Source organism: Dermochelys coriacea, chromosome 11 (genome assembly GCF_009764565.3).
Source record: "Dermochelys coriacea isolate rDerCor1 chromosome 11, rDerCor1.pri.v4, whole genome shotgun sequence".
Taxonomy (NCBI): domain Eukaryota; kingdom Metazoa; phylum Chordata; order Testudines; family Dermochelyidae; genus Dermochelys; species Dermochelys coriacea.
Genome location: NC_050078.2, coordinates 2,567,408 through 2,593,012, shown reverse-complemented (window position 1 = coordinate 2,593,012; position 25,605 = coordinate 2,567,408). Strand labels below are relative to the sequence as shown.

Here is a 25,605-nt window from a genome sequence, read left to right as displayed (position 1 = left end):
CTCAGTTTCTCCCCACCCCTTGGGGAGAATACAACTTACCTTTGTTCCAGTGGCCTGAGAGCTGGGCTGGAAGGGACGGGTATTATGAGACGGGCTCTTGGCCTCCCTCAGTTTATCCAGGCGGTGGTGACAGTGGGGGCAGGGGAAGGGGGACATTTACAGGCCCGCAGCCCCCTTATCCTCACCCTGTCTCAGACCCTGGGAAGGGGGAGGGGGATTGAGGAACAAAAGGGGCCTGGCCTGGGTAGACGTCTGCCGCTGCAATTCCACATCCTGCAAAACACTGCAGGGGCAGAAGTTTGGGCAGCCCAAACTCGTGTCAAAGGCAGCAGCTGGCCCCGCGTTACAAGAGGAAAGGTCAATTTCCTGATCTTTCTGTGCTGAGTCTACACCAGGCTCCTAACCAGCCCACGCAGCCAGAGTCAGAGACCTCTGGCTCCCATCTTCACCTGACTCCCGCAGGCTGGTGGCCAGTCAAGAGAAGGGACCCAGCTGCCCCTGCCTGAAATTGCACAGCACTGCTGACCTGTGGTTTCCCGCCCAGCCTTGCCGTGTGTTATAAAGCCAGGGGTGAGGGGATGGGCCAATCTACCGATCTCAGGGCCTGTCTCGTTCCAATGGACGAATACCGGGCGTTTAATTTCATCTGTTCTTTTACATGTTACCAAAATTCCCTCATTTATCCAGCTCACATCTGTAAACAGCATGGTGCACGGCCCCGCTGGGGAGCACTGCACCCACCAACCCCTGCTTTGGGGGCCTGGCGGATGGTTACCCACGCTGCACCAGTGCTGCAATGAACAGAGGCAGTGCTGGGTGTGGATACGCTCAACGGGCTTCCGCTAGCCAAGGGGCCAGGGCGTAGCAGCGCTGTTGAAAGTTCTCCCCATCACGGCAACTTAGTCCGAACATGGCAGACCGTGTGTCACGTTATTGACTTGAATTGGGACTGTAAAGATCATTGTTGCAACCAAGGTCCTGTGGCACCAAATCTTGTATAAAGGGGGTCAAATAAGGTGTCTAAGACAAGGTTATGATTTGCTGGTTATGATTATGCTGTCTATCTATGTGTATCATTTTTGTAATTGAAGTTATGAATATTGGCTCTGTACTTTCTGTATTTCAAACTTATGCTATGCTTCTGGGGGACACCCCAGACAAGTTGGTGTCAGCTCTGCCTAGCCTGCTGGATGGCCCATTAAGGACCATCAGCTACACAACTGACCCATTAAGAGAAGGCAGACACACCTGGGGACTCAGCAAGGTGTGCAGGGACCTGCCTATGGACAGAACTCTGAGGTTTGTCCAGGCCATGGGATGGGCAGCTCGTCTTAGGGACAAAGAAAGAGAACACATGGCAAGAGACTATGAAAAGCTGCTGCAGCTCCTCCATCTTGTCTTCAGTCCTGCTTCTGACCTCTGGAGGGACTTGGCTACACTGAAGCTTTGAACCAAGGACTGAAGGACCCATCCCAGCTGGGGATGTTCTCCAGAGACTTGATTTCAACCTGCAGTTTATTCCATCACTGTTCCAAGCTTGAACCAAGAACTTGGCCATTACTGTATGTGATTGATTCCATTTAACCGATTCTAGCTCTCATTAATATCTTTTCCTTTTATGAATAAGCCTTTAGATTTTAGATGCTAAAGGACTGGCAACAGTGTGATTTGTGGGTAAGATCTGATTTGTATATTGACCTGCGTCTGGGGCTTGGTCCTTTGGGATCGAGAGAACCTTTTTTCTTTTACTGGGGTTTTGGTTTTCTTAACCATTTGTCCCCATACCGAGTGGCACTGGTGGTGATACTGGAAAATTGGAGTGTCTAAGGGAATTGCTTGTGTGACTTGTGGTTAGCCAGTGGGGTAAAACCAAGGTCTTCTCTGTTTGGCTGGTTTGGTTTGCCTTGGTATGCAAAGGAACCCCAGCCTTGGGCTGTAAGTGCCCTGCTTTAAGCAATTTGTCCTGACTTGGCACTCTCAGTTGGGTCCCGCCAGAACCAGCATCGTTACACCGTGGTCCAAGGCTGGAGGGTCTGCGGCCCTCCCACATAATCGACTGGAGGATGCCCCAGCCCCACACTGACTCCTTTTCCACCCCGGGTTTAATGAACAGAGCTCAATGCTTGGAAGCAGCTACCCGCCGGTTTAATGCCCATAGGCAGCCGGCCCTTCAGACGCGGCCGCGGAAGGGGCTGGGCTTGTCAGAGGCCTGGAAGGTGCTGCCCGGTGGGCGCTGGGTGGCGAACGGGGCGAAGAACTCGGCGGCGAAGGTGAAGACGTCGTCGGGCTTACGCAGCAGCAGGAGCTGCAGGAAGTCGGCCAGCAGGGCGCGCAGCTCCGGGTGGCGCCGGGCGTAGGAGGCATGGCCGGCCTGTAGCTCCTCCTGCAACGGGAAAGAGGCCCCGCCTCCATCAGCCTCACGCAGGCGGCTTCGGGGTAACGCACTGGGGGTGAGGGGGGCAGGAAGAGAAGCCACAATCTCCAGGCAGACCAGCGATCAGGCAGGCCTGGCGTCCTGCGCCCGGCTCCAGAACTGGCAGACAGCCGCCCACACAGTGAGCCAATGGTAGGGCCGGGAGACGAGACGCGCAATCCAGCCTCCGGTTGCCCCGCCAAAGCTCCTGGTGCTGGGGCAAACCCTCTGCGGCACCCTCACCCAGCCTGGTTCTGCTTTGACCCCTGCTTCCCCCCACTGTCCCCTGCTCTTCCCTCTCCCATGCTGCAGCACTATCAGGTCCCGCCGTTCAAGCATCTCCATTGCAGGCTGGACCAGTGACATCCCCTCGGCCTCCCTCCACATGCCAGGAGCTGCAGCCTGGGGGCGGCTGGTCCAACCTCAGAACAGCCCCGTGCTCCCCCAACTCACCTTCCTGTCCAGGAACTGGGAATAAAGCTGCACGTCTTCCTCCCAGTCCAGGGACTTCTTCTCGAAGACGGGCCGGGGCTCCACTTCATCTGGGGAGAGTGGGGAGAGCGGGCAGGTCTCATGACATGGGATTCAGAAAACAGGTTTAGGGCAGGAGCCCAGCGTGTCTCTTGTGCCCAGCAGCACCCGGAGGGGCTAACCTGGCTCTGTCCGTTGTACCAATCCCATGGCCCACCCCAGCTTTGCCGTTATTCCGCACATCCTGCGCCATCTCATGGTAGCAGCAGGAAGAGAGCTCAGGCCCAGATCCCCATTGAAATCAGCGGGCGTAAGCAGCCTATCTACCTTTGAGGGTCTGGGCCCCAGAGCCTCCTGCTCCAAGATGTGAGCTCAACGAGTCCCCATTAGCTGTCAGCAGTATGGGGCCTCTGACACACAGCAGGGTGATTCCAATTCAACGCCACAGAGGGCAGCGGGGATGCATGCTGGCCAGCTCTCTTAGTGCTGCCACAAGGCGGTTCCACTGGTGCCTGGGTCAGCGACGGCAGAAGAGGGTGATGGTCTGCAATTTCCAACACCATGGGGACACACATGTGTCCAACACTCTGTGACCCCCCCCCCCCGCACGCCAGGTCTGACAGCACGTCCGCAGCCTGGGGCGGGACTAGCTGCTCCTGGAACCAGATCAGAAGGAGTCTTGTTTCAGAGAGCTCCGGCACAAATCCGGGTATCCTTTGTACCATAGAACCCCCTTCCCTGGACCATGACGCTACCCCCACCTCCGGACTCCTCCAGGCTCCTTACCTACATCGATGAGAACGGGCAGCTGCTGGAGCAGCACGGTGGCCGGGGAACCAACCTGGACACGACGGGCCAAATGTCTGGGTGATGGAAAGGAGTGGGTGAAGGACCTGGCCATACACCGTTACCTTCCACCTCCCCATGCCTGGCTGTGGGACTGCCCGCCACGGGGACCTGGGAGCCCCCGCACCTGGCGCAGAGATGGGTGCCGTGGATTCGTTATTTCCTCGTACGTGCATGGATGCGGGCGGGCGCCACCGCTCCGGGGGCAGTTGGAGTTGTGCAGCCAGACGTTTCTCTGCCATGGGGTCGCTTCCCTGGCCAAGGGGCTGAGTGTGGCTGGCTCCCGGCTGTGCCGCTGTCACCCCTTCGTGTCGACGGACAGGTAGGAAGCGCCAGGACGCCTTGCACAGCCCGGGGTGCCCTCCAGCTCAGCAGCATGGCAGGGGCGCTCTCCTGGCGTGACCCTTCCCGGGCCATCAGAGCAGGCAAGGGAGGGATGGGCTCGGCTGCCCTCTAGTGGACAGGCTCCCACGGCAGATGGCAGCCCTATAGCGAACGGAGCTTCCCCTCCTGCTGCGGGGCGACAAGGTCCCGGCTTTGATTCCCACTGTCGTCTGCACAGGCCCGGAAAGGCTGCAGGGGAGCTGGCAGCGGGAGTGGGGCGAGAGGCCCAGGGAATTGCACTTCCCCTAGCGTGGATCCAGGGAGGTTTAATAACCAATGTCCTTTTAGAAACAAAGTGGGTGACTGGCTCAGGGGCTGGAGGACAGGATCTGGAACCCCCCCCACCCACCCCCATAGACTAAATCTGACTCTGCTGCTCTGGGAGATAAGTGACAGGAAGCAAGCCCAACTTCTGGAAACCCCTGGAGCAAGGCTCCCCCCGCCGAACCCCTGGGAAGGAGGTGCCAGGATGGCCCAGTGCTCGAGGGACATAGGCAGGCGGTTCCCAGGCCCCAGAGAGGGCAGAGGCGGACGGGCCAGGTACTGCCAGTGCAGAGCGAGAGCTAAGGAGGGGCCCCGGGAGCAAGAGAGCCGAGCAGGGCTCGGGCGAGTGACGGGCCGCTGGGTTCTCCTACCCGTCGGAGAGGAAGTAGAACTGCCAGGTCATGGGGATGCCCTCGTCTGGGCACACGGCCCTCTCAATCCCAAACACCTCCACCTCCGTCATGCCCACCAGCTGCTTCTGGAAGCCCATGGCGGTCTGCAGAGGGAGAGACGGGTGAGAGAAGCAGGGAGCAGGACAAGCCCTTTTAGCCTTCAGGCTGGACAGTGCCCCCACCCCCCCCAGCTGCTACAGGCCAGGAGCTACGGGGGAAGGCATGGAGGGAGGTCACAGATTCGTAGATTCCAAGACCAGCTCCTCTGGCTGCGGGGGACACAGAAAGTGCCCCTCCAAAAGCGGCCAAATCTTTATTCCTGCGCAGGCCCCTCTTAATTCAGAAACTGTCGGAGAGGGATTATCCACCACGATGGTTGGGAAATTGCTCCAGTGGTGAATTCCTCTCACTGCTACAAATGGACACCTCATTGCCAGTCTGAACGTGTCTGGCGTCAACTTCCAGCCATTGGATCGTCTTGACCTGTCTCTGCCAGCCCGAAGGGCCCATTATAAAATTCGGGTTCCCCACGCACATACTTATAGACTGCGCTCATGTCAGCCTTAACCTCGTCTTCCTTAAGCTAAACGGCTGGGGCTCCTTCAGTCTGCCACCACGAAGCGGGTTCTCTAACCCCTTCATCCTTCTCGTGAGTCTTCTCTGCCCCCTCTCCAATTTATCCCCAGCCTGCCTGAACGGTGGCCACCAGAGCTGGACCCAGGATTCCAGCAGCGGCCGCACCAGAGCCCAATCCAGAGGTGAGAGAACGTCTCTGCTCCTCCTTGGGACTCCCGTTTATACGGCCCAGGATCCGCGTTAGTCCTTTAGGCCACAGGGTCATACTGGGAGCTTGTGTTCTGCTGATTACCCATCACGAAACCAATTCTCCTCCCACACCCAGGCCCCCTCCCCAGTGGATCTCCCTAAACCCTCCCATCCACCCTGCACCCCACTGTCTAGGGGCCCCTTCCCCATCCAGATCCCACCATCAGGGTACAGGATCCCCTAGTCCCTGACCTCAGGGCGGGGCAACCGCCCACCCCGGTGCAGACCCTTTCGGGTGCAGCTGGTCCCAGGTGGAGAGCAACTTCAGCAGCACTCACGTAGATGGAGGTGCAGATGTGAGCCTCGGAGTCGAAGGCCAGGAAGGTGGTGTTCTGGGGCACAGCCCTTCGCTTGGCCAGCACCCGCAGCACCAGCAAGTTGGCAGCTTCTGAGACGAGGCCGTGCAGGGAGGCGCAGTTGTAGGAGAAGCTCTGGGTCTGGACCTCATGCTGCAGAGAGATGGGAGGAAAAGGGGACTGACAGGGACCCAGCCTGGCACATGGGATCCCCAGGACCCAGCATCCCAGGCTGGCTCTGCAACCGGCCTGCACCCCCAGCCACCGGAACAAGAGAGAGGAAGAAATTCACTGGCAACAACGGTACCCCAGGGAGGGGGCAGCTCAGCTCCTGAGACCCTAGGCTGGCCCTGCTCATGACACAGGCTGAGCTGCTGCTGGGAGGTAGAGCCCCCTCCTACTAAGGAACCCCAAGCAGGGAGCCCTAGGATGATTGGGGCCCTGTGCTTTGGGGTTTTCCCTCTATTTCTCCCCACAGAAACCTGCGCCCCTAGTGAGACTTGCCATCCACACTCCGAGGCTGGGGGCCATGAACCCGCCCCTGGCTGCTGACTCAGAGCACCCCCCGCAAGACCCTGAGGCTGCCCTGTTAGTGCAACCAGACCGGCCCCCCACCTCTGCCCCCCACCTCTGCCAGCACCAGCAGTGGGAGCCAGGGACCGGCGCAGGCGATCGCGCCCCCTGCTGTATGGCCATGGGACGGCCGCAGCCCGTGGAACAGGCTTAGTAGGGCTGAGAGCATTTTTCAGGACAAACGGGTGTGTGGGATGGGGAGGGAAGCCCTATAAGGAGCTCCCCACCCCAGCGCTGTGCAGGGGGCCAGCCAGGCTTTCAGATCCCTGCAGACACAGCCCGTCCCCCCCTCACCTCTCCTTCCTCAATGATTTTCGTGACGACCAGCCTGCCTCCGCGCTTCACTACATGGGTCTTTCTGTCCAGGGGGTGGGCTCTGAACTGCAAGAGGGAGCAAATACAGCAAAGCGAGGCATGCAGGGCAGGGGTGCAGGACCTGGCAGGGTGTAGGCTGCTATGGCCAGGGGTGTGGGGGGCATATCCCCTCTGGGGACAATCCGGCCTCCCGGGGTCTCATCTCATTGTTTCAGTAAAGTCTGGATCCAGAGAGGCTCACCTGCTTGTGCCCCACTCAGACTCTCAGCGCAAAGGGGACCAATCATGCTTCAGTGCTGCAGGGATCAGGAAGGATGCTTCCATGGGCAGCACTGTATGACTGGCCCGGTGCATCGTGGCAGATTCCACCTTCTGAAGACACAGGTATTGGCCATTGCCCGAGGCATGGTGCCAGGCCATGGAGACCAATGGTTTGATCCAGGAGGGGTGCTGGCAGAGAAGCTGGAGCGATGGCCAAATCCAGGGTGTCTGGGGGCAGGACGGACGGGCGATCTGACCCAGAACAGCAGCGGCCCAGCTGTCTCTCCTGCCAATCATCCGCAGTGCAGGAACCACTGTGAACACTGCGATTCTGCCCTGAGACGGGACGCTTGCCACAGGGGCCAGTGACCCCTGGAGGGGCACGGAGCCACCAACCCCGTAGAGAAGAGGGAGAGAGAAACACCCCCCCACTGGCAGCGCTGCCTACAATCACCAAGGAGGGGGCAGCAGCAGGATGCTGAGGTGGATGTGCCGTGTAGAGGTTGGAGCACCGGGGCGAGGAGCAGGCAGGATCCAGGTTCTAATTCCAGCTGAACCCTGACTCGCTGGGTAAGTCCCAAGACAGCTCCTTCCAGCCCAGAGAGGACAGCTGAGGGGGCCAGGGACCTGTCCGGAGATCTATCTCGGGGAAGGCAAGGCTGCAAAGGAGCCAGATAACAGCAGATTTATCTTGTCCTCTGCCAGCAACTGGGCAGTTACCTTCACATATTCATGCTGATGCTGCTCCAGGGTTTCCAGCCGCTTTGATATATAAGCTGATGGAGTGGAAACAAAAACTACGCTCAGCCCCAGAGTTCCCCACCATCCCGCCTGCTGGCCCGGCCTGGTCCCTCTGGCCTTGACTGCAGGCGCCTTGGAAATGTACCGGGAGCCCAGGGCTTGCCCAGTATTTCAGGGAGTCCTGGCGCCCCATCTGCCTGCCGCTGCCCAGCCCCTGCACATGGGTGCTCCAGGGCGGATCCCAGCGGAGAGATGTCCCTGCTAAAGTAACAGGACCACCAGGGTGGGACTATTTGTCCACGTGCTCCAGCTGGTGGTAGAAGCACCCGGGACCTGTTTGCGCCGTTGCCTCTTGGCACCTTCAGCAGCACTGGTGGGAGCCAATTACATTCAGGCCCAGAACCGCGTGTCCGGATCTCCATGCCACGGACCGGCCCATTTTCACTTCTGGGGACAGGGGAAAAATCACTGTAGTTCCTTCTTGGCGGTTAATGCAGGGAGTTTCCTGGGATGTCCTAATGGTTGCATGCTCCGTGCTGGAGGGGGCAAGGGCATGGTCCCCCAGTCCCTTGGCCACAGGCAAGCAGGGACTGGGAGCGCTGGCAGGTGCAAGACCTCATCTCGCTCGTGAGAGATGCCCGTCGCCTGGTGATCCAGGTCGCAGGGCTGGAAGGAGGTGTGGGCCAGCTGGTGAGGGTCAGGCCTGGAGGTGCTGAGGCTGACAGCGACCCCCAGGAGCGACCCCGCTCTCCTGCCCCCCGCAGGCGCTTATGGCCACTCCTGCCTCTTGCCGGAGCCAGATCGCAGGCACCAATGGGCCAAGGCTGGGCAGCACTTGCATCTCGTCTCGGCACGTGGGGCTAAGAGGATTGGGATGAGGGACCTCACCAGAGCAAGAGGGGCTAGGAAGGAAGGGAGAGAAATCGGGGTCCATCTGGCATCTCATTAGCGGGTGTCTCTCTCCCCCAGCCCGCTCCCCCTTGCAGACACCAACTCAGCGGCACCTCCTCGGCCTACCTGTGATGGAGGAGCCGCAGGGCACTTCATCGATGGTGCTCTGGCTGGTGGCGCGGACCAGATAGCAGTCCTCTTCCTGCCCGCCCTGCTCCTCATAGCAGGCTGGCTGCACCGAAACCGAGAACTGCCCGAGCGGCTGGCCGCTCTCCGAGACCATGACCAGCGATTCCGCGAAGAGACAGGGGCTCAACTCCTCCTCACCTGGGAGACAGGACACGACGACAGCCCAGGTCACCAAGTCACTGCCATACCCAGACCTCCAGGGGCTCCATCCATTCCTCCCAAAGTCCCTAGTACGGCTAGATGCCCCCCCCGGCAAAAAGTCAACCCTCCTTCTGCCTGACCAAGGGTCTCAAACATCCATTAGTAAAGCCTCAGAGACCCACAAGGCAGGGTTGGTGTTATGGTGCTATGGAACACATGGGGAAACTGAGGCACAGAAGGAGGCAGGGACTTGCCCTAAAGTCACACAGGAAGGCTGCAGTAGAGCAGAGGGTCTGAATCCCAGTGCCTGCTGTGTTTTTATTAAACATAAAAAAGAAGCTTACAAGAAGTGGAAGGTTGGACATATGACCAGGGAAGAGTATAAAAATATTGCTCGGGCATGTAGGAAAGATATCAGGAGGGCCAAATCGCACCTGGAGCTGCAGCTAGCAAGAGATGTCAAGAGTAACAAGAAGGGTTTCTTCAGGTATGTTGGCAACAAGAAGAAAGCCAAGGAAAGTGTGGGCCCCTTACTGAATGAGGGAGGCAAGCTAGTGACAGAGGATGTGGAAAAAGCTAATGTACTCAATGCTTTTTTTGCCTCTGTTTTCACTAACAAGGTCAGCTCCCAGACTGCTGTGCTGGGCATCACAAAATGGGGAAGAGATGACCAGCCCTCTGTAGAGATAGAGGTGGTTAGGGACTATTTAGAAAAGCTGGACGTGCACAAGTCCATGGGGCCGGACGAATTGCATCCGAGAGTGCTGAAGGAATTGGCGGCTGTGATTGCAGAGCCCTTGGCCATTATCTTTGAAAACTCGTGGCGAACGGGGGAAGTCCCGGATGACTGGAAAAAGGCTAATGTAGTGCCCATCTTTAAAAAAGGGAAGAAGGAGGATCCTGGGAACTACAGGCCAGTCAGCCTCACCTCAGTCCCTGGAAAAATCATGGAGCAGGTCCTCAAAGAATCAATCCTGAAGCACTTAGAGGAGAGGAAAGTGATCAGGAACAGTCAGCATGGATTCACCAAGGGAAGGTCATGCCTGACTAATCTAATCGCCTTTTAAGATGAGATTACTGGTTCTGTGGATGAAGGGAAAGCAGTGGATGTATTGTTTCTTGACTTTAGCAAAGCTTTTGACACGGTCTCCCACAGCATTCTTGTCAGCAAGTTAAGGAAGTATGGGCCGGATGAATGCACTATAAGGTGGGTAGAAAGCTGGCTAGATTGTCGGGCTCAACGGGTAGTGATCAATGGCTCCATGTCTAGTTGGCAGCCGGTGTCAAGTGGAGTGCCCCAGGGGTCGGTCCTGGGGCCCGTTTTGTTCAATATCTTCATAAATGATCTGGAGGATGGTGTGGATTGCACTCTCAGCAAATTTGCGGATGATACTAAACTGGGAGGAGTGGTAGATACGCTGGAGGGGAGGGATAGGATACAGAAGGACCTAGACAAATTGGAGGATTGGGCCAAAAGAAATCTAATGAGGTTCAATAAGGATAAGTGCAGGGTCCTGCACTTAGGATGGAAGAATCCAATGCACCGCTACAGACTAGGGACCGAATGGCTCGGCAGCAGTTCTGCGGAAAAGGACCTAGGGGTGACAGTGGACGAGAAGCTGGATATGAGTCAGCAGTGTGCCCTTGTTGCCAAGAAGGCCAATGGCATTTTGGGATGTATAAGTAGGGGCACAGCGAGCAGATCGAGGGACGTGATCGTTCCCCTCTATTCGACACTGGTGAGGCCTCATCTGGAGTACTGTGTCCAGTTTTGGGCCCCACACTACAAGAAGGATGTGGATAAATTGGAAAGAGTACAGCGAAGGGCAACAAAAATGATTAGGGGTCTAGAGCACATGACTTATGAGGAGAGGCTGAGGGAGCTGGGATTGTTTAGTCTGCAGAAGAGAAGAATGAGGGGGGATTTGATAGCTGCTTTCAACTACCTGAAAGGGGGTTTCAAAGAGGATGGCTCTAGACTGTTCTCAATGGTAGCAGATGACAGAACGAGGAGTAATGGTCTCAAGTTGCAATGGGGGAGGTTTAGATTGGATATTAGGAAAAACTTTTTCACTAAGAGGGTGGTGAAACACTGGAATGCGTTACCTAGGGAGGTGGTAGAATCTCCTTCCTTAGAGGTTTTTAAGGTCAGGCTTGACAAAGCCCTGGCTGGGATGATTTAACTGGGACTTGGTCCTGCTTTGAGCAGGGGGTTGGACTAGATGACCTTCTGGGGTCCCTTCCAACCCTGATATTCTATGATTCTATGATTCTATGACCACTAGGCCCAGCTCCCCTCAAGAGTCAGGAAGAGAGCCCAGGAGTCCTGATTCTCAGTCCTGTCCGTTGGCCACAAGACCACCTATCTCCTAAGCACGCCATGGAGATGGAAGTCTTTCCAGTGCACCCACATTGACAACAGTGTGTTTGTTGTGGGTTCCTCAGTAAACACATGAAAGGGAGTTCAGAAAAGAGTGAGGGGGCTGATCAGCGGGCTGGAGGGATCAAGCCAGGGGGAGAGATTTAACAAGCTCTGTCTCACTTGGCCAAGGGGTTGTGGGGAAGGGACGGCAAATATCTCAAGGATGTAAATGCCAAGGGGTGAGATGGATTCTCTGACATACTCCAGGGGGAACGCAGTACCGCAGTCAGAATGATCACAGAATCATAGAAATGTAGGACTGGACTGGAGGGGACCTCAAGAAGTCTAGTCCAGTCCCCTGCACTCATGGCAGGACTATCCCTGACTGAGGTTTGTCTAACCTGTTCTTAAAATCCTCCAATGACAGAGATTCCACAACCTCCCTAAGCAATTTGTTCCAGTGTTTCACTCCCCTGACAGCTGGGAAGTTTTTCCTTCAACTGAAACCTCCCTTGCTGCAATTTAAGCCCATTGCTTCTTGTCCTGTCCTCAGAGATTAAGGAGGACAAGTTTTCTCTCTCATTCTAACACCCTTTTATGTACTTGAAAACTCTTATGTCCCCTCTCAGTCGTCTCTTCTCCAGATTAAACAAACCCAATTTTTTCAATCTTCCTTCATAGCTCATGTTTTCTAGACCAGTGGACTCCAAACATTTTGGCTCGCGCACCCCCAGGGTGAAGAGCGGAAGATCTGCCGCATGCATACCGCTGACGGAAGAACAGAAGACTTACCGCAGGAGGGCCACCGGAGGGGAACACCAGCCATGGACGTGCAGAGCTGCCGCCGAAGAAAAAAAAATGGTGGAGTGCCGTCCAGCGGTGCTCCTGCTGCCACGCACCCCTTGGGATCATCTTGTGCACCCCAGTTTGGAGACCACAGTTCTAGACCTTTTAATCATTTTTCTTGCTCTTCTCCAGTTTGTCCACATCTTTCCTGAATGTGGCGCCCAGAACTGGACACAATACTCCAGTTGAGGCCTAATCAGCATGGAGTAGAGCAGAAGAATTACTGCTCGTGTCTTGCTTACAACACTTCTGCTAATACAGCCCAGAATGATGTTTGCTTTTTTTGCAGCAGTTTGACACTGTTGACTCATATTTAGCTTGTGGTCCACCAGGGCCCCCAGATCCCTAGGCAGTCATTTCCCATTTTGTAAGCGTGCAACTCATTGTTCCTTCCTGAGTGGAGGACTTTGCATTTTTCCTTATTGAATTTTATCCTGTTGACTTCAGACCATTTCTCCAGTTTGTCCAGATCGTTTTGAATTTTAATCCTATCCTCCAAAGCACTTGCAACCCCGCCCTGCTTGGTATTATCCGCAAACTTTGTAAGTGTACTCTCTATGCCATTATCTAAATCATTGATGAAGGTATTGAACAGAACCGGACCCAGAACTGATCCCTGCGGGATCCCACTCATTATGCCCTTCCAGCTTGACTGTGAACCACTGATAACTACTCTCTGGAAACAGTTTCCAATCAGTTATGCACCTACCTTAAAGTAGCTCCACCTAGGTTGTATTTCCCTAGTTTGTTTATGAGAAGGTCAGCCTTACTAAAGTCGAGATATACTATGTGTACCGCTTGCCCCCCATCCACAAGGCTTGTTACCTGTCAGCGAAAGCTACTAGGTTGGTTTGATGCGATTTGTTCTTGACAAATCCATGCTATTACTTATCACCTTATTATCTTCACGGTGATTGTAAATCAATTGGGATGGGGCAGAGCAAAGGGACAGGTAGGCTAGCAGGAAACATTTGCTAACACAGATTTCTGTGAAGGACAACCCTGCCTTGACCCCTGGGGATGGTCCCAACCCAGCCTTCCCCTATCTTTGACATCTACAAATCGCGCAGGTGCGAGTGGGCATCCCTTGCTGCAACCGGAGGGAAGTTGGCATTTAGCGAAAGCCACAACAAATGCGCCATTGAAATCGAAACCACAGCAACCTCATGAGATGGGGTATCAGCCACAACAGCAGAAGTGAAACCAGAAGAATACACAGTGGGATGCTGAACAATGTGATCAACTCCAGCACCTGCGGCAACTGGAGGAGGAGTCAGGAGTCACGACTCTTGGGTTCTGTTTCTGACTCTTGCTGGGGAGTGTGAGGTTGAGGCGAGAGAGGGGGCTCTGAGAGCTAGGAGTCCTGGGATCTGTTCTTAGTATCTATCACTGTCTTGCCACCTGACCTCTCTCTCTGCCTCAGTTTACCCCGCCATAAAATGGGATGACAGCATTCCCCTAACAGAACAGTAATAAAATAATAATAATCTGAGTTTACACGGCAAACTGGAAATAGCACAGTTTCACAACTAGGGCAAGTTGAAAATCTTTCATGGAAACTGAAAATTCAGCGTTTGACTTTTCACGGAAAGTGCCTGCTTTCCACCTTTTGATTCTTTATCAAAAAACTGAATTCCCGAAAACTGAAATAGTTCCTTTCCTGAGGTGCCTCCTGGGAGTTGTAGTTTGGGATACTCATGCTCCTATTCTCCTTGATGCACCCCTCCCTGAGAGGGGAGACCATAGTGCATCATGGGAGATGTAGTTTGACCAGAGAGCCCAGACAATAGAGGACAATAGGAGCGGGACGCATCGGAACTACAATAACCAAGAGCCAAAGCAGCAGCAGTTTGGATTCCAATTTTTCACCAAAAACTTGACAGTTATTTTCCATAGGGAGAGGGAAAAAAAACATTTTGTGACCAACCCTCCCCACAATCCCTTGGTGCCGGGGAGAAGTCTCATTACTCCCATTTCACAGATGGGGGAAACCGAGGCACAGCAGGGGGGCGTGATTTGCCCAAGATCACCCAGTGAGTCTGTGGGAACAGAATCCAAGTCTCCTGCCTCCCAAACCCCTCACTCATAGGGCTGTTGAGGGTTAATTATTGCTGGGAAGGGCTCTGCGATCCTCCAACATAAGTGCAAATTATTGTTATTATTCTGCAGAGCACAGCGAGAGGAGCAGCGGGGACCGGGGCTGCGGGGGTGGGGGTGGGGGTCAAGGCAGGCTGGGGAGCACAGTAAAGATCCCTTACAGATGGGAGGCCAGATAGGAGACTGACTCTTCAGTGTGTCACCTAATGATCTTTTAAAGAAACGCAGTAATAGTTTCGCTTGTCAGACGGTGACACTCTGGTGCAGCTTGGGACGGTCTGCACCATAGACAGGCCTCTACCCTTTGTGCCATGGAGTAGCTGCGTTAGCTGTAAATCACAGGCTGTTCCAGTCCCTGGGCCCAGCCACTAGAGAACGACACGGTCTCGCACACACGCTAAGCACATTGCATGCGCCAGACTCCCACGTCATCCCAGAATCACTGACACGGGTGCCAGTAAACACGCCGGGGCCTGAGACCCCTGGCGCACCAGCACCGTGCAGGTTCTGCCTGCCATCAGATGTTCACGGCCAGACATGGCTCTGCCAGCAAAGTCACACGTCCACATACCCAGCCCTGAGGATGAGCGCCGTGGCGTTCGAAAGCGTGTCTCTTTCACCAACAGCAGCTGGTCCATAATACCTCCCGCACCCATCCAGCGGCATACGTGGCTCTGCACGGGGCCACAGGGGGCCAGGTGAGCGGTTGGAAGCGCGTCACGACCGCTGCCGTTCACAGGCTCCCCTCCATCACGGGGGACGACCGCGGCTGAGCAGCGAACCCCTCACCCCGCCGGATAACGGAAACCCGAGCAGCACCCACCGATGAGCGAGAGGAATTCAGTGGCCCCCTCGCTGGCTGCTAGGACCCTCTGCACCAGCGCTGGCGAGTCGGCGTCATCCATCCCTTGGCGAAGAGCCAGGGGACACTTTCAAAGTCAGAGGAGTCAGATCAAACCCCCCACGGCTGGAGGCCCTGTGCGGGAGATCCAGTGAGACCCCTGTGCATGGCCGCAGGGGAATCGCCCCTACCCCTCTGTGCACGGCACCAGGAGGGTGGGGGGAGGGACACCCCCATCCAGGCCTCCACCTCCTCAGCCCTCCATGCAAGCCCCAGATGGAACCCTCCTCCCAACCACCCAGCCCCCCGAGGGAGCACCCCCGCCCTATGTGCATGACCCCAGAGGACCCCCTTTTTCATGCAAGCCCCAGATCGGGCCCTTCCCCCAGCCCCACCCCAGGGGAGTGCCCCTAACCCTCCATTCAGGGCTCACAAGGAGCCCGCCCCCCAGGGCGGCACGCAGAGCCCGGAGTGACCCCGAAACCCCTGGCCAGGAGGAAACCCCACGTGGCTTTAGGAGCCTCCCCCACCCCACGCGCGACGCTCGCCTGCAATGTATCCAACGGTCTCCGCGGCAACCGGGCCCGCCCCGCCTCTTAAAGGGGCAGGACAGCCAGGAGCGGGTCACGGTCCCGTGGGGGAGGCGGCCCCCCACTCGTGTTCGCGGGGTGGGGTTTGGAGGGGACCCCGCAGTGGGGAGAGGTGCGGTTCGCAGGGCAGGGGGGACTGCGAGCAGGGCTGGCCCAGAGCCTAAGGCAGGGGGCAGCTGGAGAGGGGCTGAGGCTGCGGTGAGGGGCGCTGCAGAGAGCCCTGGGACGGATTCACTGCTCCCCCGGCAGCCCCCTCTGTGCCTTGCTGGGGACCCTCTGGGGTTTGCAGTGGGGCAGGGTATGCACCGTCGATCGGGCCCCCCGCCCCCAGCAGCAGCAGCTGCCCCCTCCCTCAAGCATCTCACCTCAGGGGAGTCACCCAGGTCAGACAGACACAAAACACCCCTCTGCAGCCTCCTGGTTTTCGCTGGGCTCCCATGGCCTACAGAGCCCCCCTCTTCTGTTCACGGGGGGGTCTGGCCGGATTCCCAGCCTGCCTGCGACCTCCGGCCTGGCTTGTGCATGACACAGTCCTCTGTTAGTGACTGGGATCGCTTTGCATAAACTAATGGGTGTGCCATGTGCGTGGTGTGTTCCCTACCCTGTGCTAGTGGGTATCAGAACTGGCCAACTGTGTGTCATATGCCCCCTACTGCTGGCAGCTAAGGGAGATTCTCTTTCAGCTCAGCTGGCAGGGGCCTCCTGTGCTTTTAGGGCGGGAGTTCTGTCCCGTGGACACTCACGAAGCTCTGACTGCCCCTGCTGTTCAGAAGAGAACCAGGCAGGCCCAGATACTCACAGACTGAGGTAGCTCAGCAAGGCTCAGCCCCTGCTATCAGGGTGCTACGTCTGGCAGAGTGGGTGGCTAGCCCCAGGGACAGCCCAGCTCTCGCCCCAGTAGCCAGGGGCTACTCGATCGTAGGAGAGCACCTGGCCATTCCCTCCCTTGTCCCTCGGATTAGGAGCCCCCTTGTGCTTGCTCAGCAATCCCACTGCATTCCCTGGCGCCCTGCTATTGCCCCCTCCCTGCCGCGAGCTCCAGATCAACTCACCAGGGATGAGACCTGGGCTCTCCGTGATGGGAGGGGCAACCTTCTGCCTTGCCAGGCCCCCAGGAACCTCGGGGCTGCCCCCACAACAGAACAGGTCACAGCCACCCTCCCTTCGAATTCTGAGCAGGGAGACCCTGCAGCCTACGGCTTCCAGCAGGCTGTTCCCCCACTCCCCTGGATCTGTGGCGACAGACACTGGATCTAGCTCAGATGCAGACTGAGCGATCTAAGAGGCTTTTCCCATCACTACCACATAGGATCCGGGGAGGAGGAAGATAAGGTGTCATGCATACAGGTTGAGGTCTCCCCTTTAAGTGCCTCCACGGTTCATTAACCACTCCATGATGGCCTGTTCTGTTCATTCGCATTGGGCACCGGCCACTGTCGGAAGACAGGATAGGTTGGATGGACCATTAGTCTGACCCACTATGGTCGTTCTTATGCCAACTGTGCATAGCACCCTGAAGCTCCCCAAATCAGCCCAGAGTTCCTTGGTGAATACCCCGTGCCCCTCGGCTTCCCTGATCCATAAACTAGCAGCCAGGCCTAAATGAGGAATGTGGGAGAACCGCTGGGCTTGGGGGGGGGGGAGAAGGGAGATTAAGATGCAGAAGGTTAAATTTCTCCCTCCCTTTATACTGTGTTTGGTGGCATTTATTTCACAGGCCCAGAGTGCTCCACTCCTTCCCAGCTCAGAAGTCAGCGGAATCGGAGGAGATGACTCAAGGTGTGTTTGCAAAAACTAAGACCTCACTTTGCTCAGGGCTGATGTTGAAGCAGGAGTTGATGTCAATAAAATGATGGGGTCTAAATTAGCTGTTACCACTTGAGAGAGAAAGATCTTGGAGCCATCGTGGATAGTTTCCTGAAAACATCCACTCAATGTGCAGCGGCCGTCAAAAAAGTGAACAATGTTAGGAATCATTAAAGGGATAGATAAGACCGAAAATATTATGTTGCCTCTATATAAATCCATAGTACGCCCACATCTTGAATACTGTGTGCAGTTGTGGTCACCCCATCTCAAAAAAAGAGGTACTGGAATTGGAAAAGGTTCAAAAAAGGTCAACAAAAATGATGAGGGGTATAGAACGACTGCCGTATGAGGAGAGAGTAATAAGAGTGGGACTTTTCAGCTTGGAAAGGAGATGACTAAGGGGAGATATGACTGAGGTCTATAAAATCATGGCTGGGGTAGAGAAAGTAGATAAGGACGTGTTATTCACTCCTTCTCATAACACAAGAACTAGGGGTCACCAAATGAAATTAATGGGCAGCAGGTTTAAAACAAACAAAAGGAAATATTTCTTCACACAATGCACAGTCAACCTGTAGAACTCCTTGCCAGAGGATGTTGTGAAGGCCAAGACCATAACAGGGTTCAAAAAAGAATTAGATAAGTTCCTGGAGGCTAGGTCCATCAATGGATATTAGCCAGGATGGGCAGGGATGGTGTCCCTAGTCTCTGTTTGCCAGATGCTGGGAATGAGTGACATGGATGGATCACTTGATGATTCCCTGTTCTGTTCACTCCCTCTGGGGCACCTGGCACTAGCCACTGTCCGAAGACAGGATACGGGGCTAGACTGACCATTTGTCTGACCCAGTCTGGCCATTCTTATAATCTTAGGCCCAGTTATTTGTGGTTCCCAATTCCTTATTCAAAGGCCAAAATCTTTTTAAAAAATTCCAATAAGGCCCTGGGCTTTGACGGCTCTGTGTGACGAAGCACTTCCAGGGGCTCCTGACTGACACATCTCTGCCTCCATGACACCATTACCCAGAGACAAGGACCTGCTCCTCCCAACACTGAAGCTTCATTTCTGGCCCAAACTCTGCTGAGTCTCATACCCCCATTTCTACTGGGCATTTTCTTTGTCAGTAACCCTACAACAGACACGTATAAAGCACCAGGCAGCCAATTTGTTGCCTTGCCTTGCCTTGGCCCAGCTACTTTAGAACAGCCTAATGGTGGCAGAGATGTGTCATTGGGGTGGGAGGGGAGGAGGGAGAACCTGACAAATATTTTGTCACTTATTCTCCAGCTCTTTATTCAGCTAGTTAATTAACAAATAATTACTAATTTGATTGAATTTTATAACAATCATGTTCATTTTGGTGAAATAACTACAAATTTAATCTTACATGGAGGACATGAAAAAATAAAAAAAGATTGTTGGCCTTTGAATAAAGAACGGGTACCTGTGGATAAAGCACTGGGACCAGCTTCAGCCTGTGGGACACACTAGGGAGACAGAGAGCGGCCTCAGTCATCCTGGCAGAGCCGGTGCTAAAGAGGCTGCAGGGAGAGGGAAGCGTCACAAGGGGGAAGCCGCTCCCCAGGAATTGTAGGGAGGGACCCACATAACAGATTCAGAGATTCCAGGCCAGCAGGAACCATTGGGATCCTCTCGTCTGATCTCCTGTATAGCACAGGTCAGAGACCTGCCCCCAGATTATTCCTTCAGAACTAGAACATGTTTGAAAAAACATCCCATCTTGATTTTAAAACTGCCAGTGATGGAGAATCTGCCATGCCCCTTAGTGAATTGTTCCAATGGTTAATTACGCTCACAGTTAAAAATTTACACCTTATTTTCAGTCTGAATTTGTCTAGCTTCAACTTCCAGCCATTGGATCGTGTTAGCCAGTGGTTCTTAACCTTTACTGCAGCCTGCACCCCTTTGATTTTCAAAATAGTTCTTGCACCCCTTATCAAAAATCGTTGCAGTAGGTCAGTTCTTTAAACCTAGATATATTTTGTTTGTATATTACAGTAATCATGTATCATGTTAATAAAGACATAGGTCTGATGAACCAAAGTAGTTGTACTTACATGCCTGTACTTAATTTGTGTTTTCGATGATTTACCTTCTAAAAAAATCTGGCCTGTCTCGCACCCCCAAAAAGGGCATCTCGCACCCCCAGGGAGTGCGTGCATCCCAGATTAAGAACCACTGTGTTAGACCTTCCTCTACTAAATGGGAGAGCCCACTGTCAAATATTTGTTCCCCCTATAGGTACTTTTAGACTGTGATCAAGGCACCCCTTAACCTTCCCTTTGTTCAGCTACACAGATTGCTCCTTGGAGTCTCTCATTCTAAAGGAGGTTTTCCAGTCCTTTAAATCTATTTCCCCATGTTAAGTATCCTCACACCTTCTTGTCAACTGTCTATATGGACCATCTTGATTATCACTACAAAAGTTTTTTTTTCCTGCTGATAATAGCTCATCTTAATTAATTAGCCTCTTACAGTTTGTATGGCAACTGCCACCTTCTCTGTATGTATATAAATATCTTCTTACTATATGTTCCATTCTATGCATCCGATGAAGTGGGCTGTAGCCCACAAAAGCTTATGCTCTAATAAATTTGTTAGTCTCTAACATGCCACAAGTCCTCCTGTTCTTTTTGTGGATACAGACTAACATGGCTGCTACTCTGAAACTAGTCCTTTAAATGATTCTCGTGGCTCTTCTCTGACCCCTCTCGTATTTATCGACATCCTTCTTGAACTGCGGACCCCAGAACTGGACACAGGATTCCAGCAGCAGTTGCACCAGTGCCAAATCCAGAGGTAAAATTAACCTTTCTCCTACTCACGCTTCCCAGTTATCCATCCCAAGCTCACGTTCGGCCACTTGGCAACAGCATTGCATTGGGCGCTCGTGTTCAGCTGATGATCCACCATGACACCCCCACCCCGCAACGCCTCTTCAGTCTCTGCTTCCCAGGATCGAGCCCCCATTCTGTACGTCTGGCTGCATCCTTTGTTCCTCAATGGATACATTGCATCAATCCCGCCCACCAGCCACCTTTCTTCCACTGCACAGTGCTCTGGATCCTTTCAGCCCCCTTATGCCAAGCATGATCTAGCCCCCTGCAAGGGCCTTACCCTTAGGGAGAATCCACTGGGAGACCTAGATTCCTTCCCCAGCTCGCAGGGCAATGAGAGAGAGCCAGTCAGGTGGGGAGCTTAACAGAGGGGAGTTGCTTCCTCAGCACTATTAAAAACAAAACCACATTTCCATGATTCCGCAGCAATGCTGTAAACAACTGACACGAACCGTGAGGGCGACGCGGCTGAGGGACTTGGGCCGCTTTTGGCTGAGACGAACCCAACGCCTCCTCCCCCAGAGGCGCGGCACGCGGCCAGGTCGATTGTTCACCACCCAGCTGTGATGATGCCAGGCAGAGCCAATTTGGAGGCCTCTGTCTCCGCTCTTCTCCGAGATCCCCACCTCGCCCAGAGCCGAGGAACGGCAGCCTTGCGACTTCCGAGAGCCTCCGACACCCTCGGCCCCACCCTCACCCCCATCCCTTTCTCGCTGCTCCCCCTTCTCCATCGCAGCAGCTACAACTTGCTGCCTCTCCGAGGCCCTGCATGATGGTCCCCTGCCACACCCATCAGCTACATTACCCTTGTGCTTCTGCTGGGCCACCCACGCCAGCCTTGAGTGCCCCCCTGTCCTCTTCTCCCAGGAGCTCTCCCAAGCTGCCCCTTGTCCATGGCACAAACTCCACCCCCCAAGTCAGACAGCCACAGCCGTCTCCACCAAAGGCCCCGATCCCTCCCAGCCACAGCCGTCTCCGCCAAAGGCCACGATGCCCCCCGAGCCTCGGCAGCTGGTCCTGGCGAGGCAGGTGATCTCCGTTGTCCAGTCTACACACACCTAGTCCCATCCCTCCCATTTCCTCCTTTGCATCATCCCCGTTGTGTGGTCACTACCAAGGCCTGTGCAGGCACAGGCTCTACCTGCTGGCGTTTAAACAACACCACAACAAAGGTTGGGCCAAAAGCTGGATCCCCTACACTGGGTTAACCGGGAGAGGCAGCTTTGCGGGGTCAGATCTGCCGGTTTTGTGGGGATGGGGCCCCCAGACACACTTGGCATTGACGATACGCGCTCCGCAGCTCTGTGCAGGTGGCTACAGGACAAAGGGCAGAAGCCCAGAGACTGACCCCTGGGAGTGGAGGCGGGGACAGTTAACCCCGTATCTCTAGCCCCACTGGCGCCTGGCAGGGAGTTGTGTGGACAGGATCCGGGGGGCCAAGTTTCCCTGCCGATGGAATTTCACGCCAGTTAAAGGGGCTGGAAGGCGAAGGTCACAGGTCCACAGCACAGATCCAGCGAGGCCGGCAGTAGGGTCAGTTTCCCTCAGCCCCCGGGGGAGGTCAGTCTGCCTGGCTCAGTCATGGCCCTGGCTCTCTCCACTGAGCAGAGCACTAGCCGTCCACCCCCCAAGTCCCATTGATGCTAACGGGTGCTGCAGGTGCTCACCCTGCCGGTACACAGACCAAAGGGGCCAGCTGGAGTCCACCCCCCCTTCCAGCCTGGGGGACCAAGGGGCACTGGATGCCACCAAGAATCACCAGCCCACCACAACCATCTCCCCCACCCCAATGTCCCACCCTGTCACTGGCTGCCCCCATGGCTCGTGTAGCCTCCTCACCGTCCTGCACAAATCTGCCCTGGCCTGTGGTTTACCTCTGGGCTTTGTGCCCCTCCGCTCTGCCCCCCCTGTGATCTGCCATCTGGAGATCCCTCCCACCTCTCCTCATCCCCTCCCACCTTGCACCCTCAGTCCCTGGGGGTCTGCCCCCCTTACACTGAGATCCCGCCCAGCCCCACACCAGAGGGAGAGAGAATGCTGAAGACCCCATGCTAACCCCTGCCCTGTGGCACAGCTGGCTTGGTTAGATCATGAAGGAGCCCATCCATTGAGAACATCAATGACAGGCACCAGGAAGGAGTTTTCCCCCTGGGCATTGGCAGGGGGCTGCGGGGGTGAAGGATCCCCTTCCCCTGGATATCAGCTCCCTGTAGAGAGACAGCCCATTTCACTGCCACTCAGAAAACGGGCTTGACTTATCCCCACGGTCAGGCCAGAGGCCAGTCAAGGCTAGAGAAGTTGCATGAAGGTTGGGAAGAGCAAGCAGGACATTGCAATACCGACCCCAAGCTGGAAGATGAGCAACCCGTTGGTTACAGGATTGCAGGAGCAGGGGCCTCGTTAAAGGACCCTGGAGAATCGGCTTTGCCCGTGTTTCTCCTATTTCTCATTCCATCAACAAATGCAGCTTCTGGGGCAGAGGGAGGGAAGTGGGGAACGGAGTGTAAAGGCTTAAGTTCACCTTTTCTCTGTGGAGCCCAGGGATCGGCCCCTGCTGCAAGTCACTAGTGAAGCGAATTTGCTGGCCTCAGACTGGGCACAAGGAAAACCAGATGGGATTCGATGGGGATGAAGCCCAGAGGGGTCTAGATGATACTCTGCATCCCATAGCTTAGCTCAGATCATGGCTTGAGCCACTCTACAGAATTCGAGAGCATGGGCTGCAATTCTCTGTTCAGTTCCGAGGCTGGTTCAGTAACCTAAAAGTAACTCTTCCTCTGTTCAACTTGATGGGATCATCCCAACGGGGAGTCTGTCCATATGACACCCCCTCCCCACACACACACACTCTCCACTTCAGCATGACTGGCAGCCTCACATCATCAGGAGAGGCAGATGAGAGTAACGGGGATGCCCCAGGTTAGGACTGAGTGGGTCTGCAGACCAGGATCAAGGATTTGTGACACTAATAGCAGGCACAGGCTGGGGGCTGGCACTGAGATGCATTGGCACAGCGGTGCTGGGGGGTTTCCCAGTCTGTGCCTGCTTTACGCCAGCGCTATTACTCCCTCGCTGTCATGAGCACAAAGTTCTCTGTGTCTTGACAGGCCAATCGCACTAAACAACAGTAAAACTGAAGGGTTGATTTATTGGCATTTTTACAATCCACAGCGAACACAAGAGGCTTCATGATCCCAGCCCATCTCCGAGCGCCAGGAGAAAAGGTGGTCAGCTGAAACCTGCCTCCTGACCTACTCCACACCCACTGCCTCCAGTGCTGCCTGGCTCAGCTAAGCCTCACAGTTTGGAATCATTAGTGGCGATCTATTTACAAGGGTAAGAGAAAGGGAGGGGGAAAAAAAACAGACTGAATAAATCCCAACCTAGTATATCATCTCTAACACTGTGTTTCTGCGGTGCTGCCCAGCCAGCAGCCTCTGGGCGCTGTAGAGACAACAGGGAGCCCCACACCACTATCAGGAGGTATTTGCCCTATTTTATGGATGGGGAAACTGAGGCACAAAGTGTTGCGACCTGTCCAAGGTCACCCAGCAAGGTCACCCAGCTGTCCTGTCCTCTGGCCACTAGACCACGTTTCCCTCCCTGATGTGGCTGCATTTTTATCAAGGGAGTTTCGACAACAATATAAACCCTGACAGGTTTCAGAGTAGCAGCCGTGTTAGTCTGTATTTGCAAAAAGAAAAGGAGGACTTATGGCACCTTAGAGACTAACACATTTATTTGAGCATAAGCTTTCGTGAGCTACAGCTCACTTCATCAGATGCATCAATGCATTATGCTCAAATAAATGTGTTAGTCTCTAAGGTGCCACTAGTACTCCTTTTCTTTTTGTGAATATAAACCCTGAGATCAAAGGTAGAGTCACCAGAAGCCAATAGAGAAACCCACATCCTGACCCAGCTCCACTTAGTGCTTACAGAGTGTAGGGCTTTTATGTCTCCAAAACCCTTCACACAGAGTCACAAACTCGTGACTTCCCTGGGAGACTGGGAAGTAGGATCGTGATTTCAGCGGTGGGGAAAACTGAGGTACCGAAGTGGGAAGTGACAAGCCCCACAGGGAATCAATGGTAAAGCCAGGAATAGAGCCCAGGAGTCCTGACTCCCAGTCCCTGAACCCCTCTCCTCTAACTACTAGACCCCACTCTGCTCCCAGAGCCAGGAATAGAACCCAGAAGTCATAGAATATCAGGGTTAGAAGGGATCTCAGGAGGTCACCTAGTCCAACCCCCTGCTCAAAGCAGGACCAATCCCCAATTTTTGCCCCCGATCCCTAAATGGCCCCCTCAAGGATTGAACTCACAACCCTGGGTTTAGCAGGCCAATGCTCAAACCACTGAGCTATCCCTCCCCCCCTCCTGGCTCTCTGTCCTCTACTCACCTGACTTAGCTACCTCCCCTCTTGCAGACAGGGAGAGTGAGCTATTGGTAACATCTGACATTAACAAGAACCTCCAGGCCCCAAAACGTCCTGTCCCCTGACCCACTGGCGTTGCCTCTCCAGCCCCTACTGTGCCGTGGAGTGTATCTAGGGCCGTCCGATCTGAGGCTGGGCTGCCACTTAGCCAGCTCCTCCTCGAACCCAGAGCCACTCGAGATGTGGCCCTCCCTGTAGCGCAGAGCAGAGGCCGGAAATGCCCCACTCCCATCCAGCCAGTGGGAGCAGCCCCAGCTAGGCTGTTTCACTCCCTGCCCCCATGGGCCTTAACAGCATCCTTGCTTGGCTAGACGTGACGTCCTAAGGGGAGGTCTGGGACTGCAGCAGCAGCGGGACAGAGACCCAGGAACTCCTATGTTCAGGACAAGGCTCGGGACACATTTCCTAGCCCTTCTGCTGCAGCTTCCCCGGCCCCACCCATGGGGCAGCCACTTCTCCTAGGGATCGTGCATCACGCACACACCAGTGTCCCAATTCCGTGGCTGAAGAGATTTCACGTGTACACACACACAGCACAGGAGTGTGGACACAGAAGAAGCTTTTCAAAGTAACCAGGTCAGTTCAATGCACTAAATCCACCTTAAACTCCCCTTTTCCTTACAGGGGTTTTAAAATTCGCTGGACACCCCTGCATTCTCGTCTTCCGAGAAAGGCAAACGGGCGCAGTCAGGGGGAAGAAGCAGGCCGGGTCTCATGGCCCTAAATGGATTGACCATCACAAGTTCGATCAAAATGCAAAAC

At 54.9% G+C, this 25,605-nt stretch overlaps 1 protein-coding gene and 1 long non-coding RNA gene across 6 annotated transcripts; both read right to left on the bottom strand.

Moving 5' to 3' along the window:
• Positions 1-1,905: 1,905 nt before the first annotated feature.
• On the bottom strand, positions 1,906-15,712 carry LOC119863500 (ciliogenesis associated TTC17 interacting protein). 5 transcript variants are annotated; one of them, XM_043504814.1, is made up of 11 exons: positions 15,679-15,712; positions 15,340-15,343; positions 15,131-15,283; positions 8,799-8,999; positions 7,761-7,816; positions 6,759-6,845; positions 5,874-6,044; positions 4,750-4,874; positions 3,671-3,747; positions 2,867-2,955; positions 1,908-2,383 (listed from the first exon to the last, which is right to left on the bottom strand). In XM_043504814.1, the coding sequence occupies exons 3-11, from the start codon at positions 15,210-15,212 to the stop codon at positions 2,171-2,173; spliced, it is 1,101 nt and encodes a 366-aa protein (XP_043360749.1). In that variant the 5' UTR covers positions 15,213-15,283; positions 15,340-15,343; positions 15,679-15,712; the 3' UTR covers positions 1,908-2,170. The 5 variants fall into 5 exon arrangements, with proteins under 5 accessions (XP_043360750.1, XP_038277963.1, XP_043360749.1 ...); XM_038422033.2 differs by lacking the exons at positions 15,340-15,343; positions 15,679-15,712 and adding an exon at positions 15,564-15,668; XM_038422035.2 differs by lacking the exons at positions 15,131-15,283; positions 15,340-15,343; positions 15,679-15,712 and adding an exon at positions 12,157-12,371 and having other exon boundaries at positions 1,907-2,383.
• Positions 15,713-23,534: 7,822 nt separating this feature from the next.
• Positions 23,535-24,943, bottom strand: LOC122458002. Its single transcript, XR_006277817.1, has 2 exons — positions 24,270-24,943; positions 23,535-24,058 (listed from the first exon to the last, which is right to left on the bottom strand). It is a non-coding gene; the product is annotated as an uncharacterized LOC122458002 (long non-coding RNA).
• Between the last annotated feature and the right edge of the window lie 662 nt (positions 24,944-25,605).

What these genes read in the sequence shown, in the direction of transcription:
- LOC119863500 (XM_043504814.1), bottom strand. Translation starts at nt 15,212, where the DNA reads ATGGATGACGCCGACTCGCCAGCGCTGGTGCAGAGGGTCCTAGCAGCC. An exon ending in AAATCATTGAGGAAGGAGAG is followed by an intron (nt 6,045 to 6,758) that starts GTGAGGGGGGGA and finishes ATCTCTCTGCAG; the next exon opens with CATGAGGTCCAGACCCAGAG. An exon ending in TTCTACTTCCTCTCCGACGG is followed by an intron (nt 3,748 to 4,749) that starts GTAGGAGAACCC and finishes TCCATCACCCAG; the next exon opens with ACATTTGGCCCGTCGTGTCC.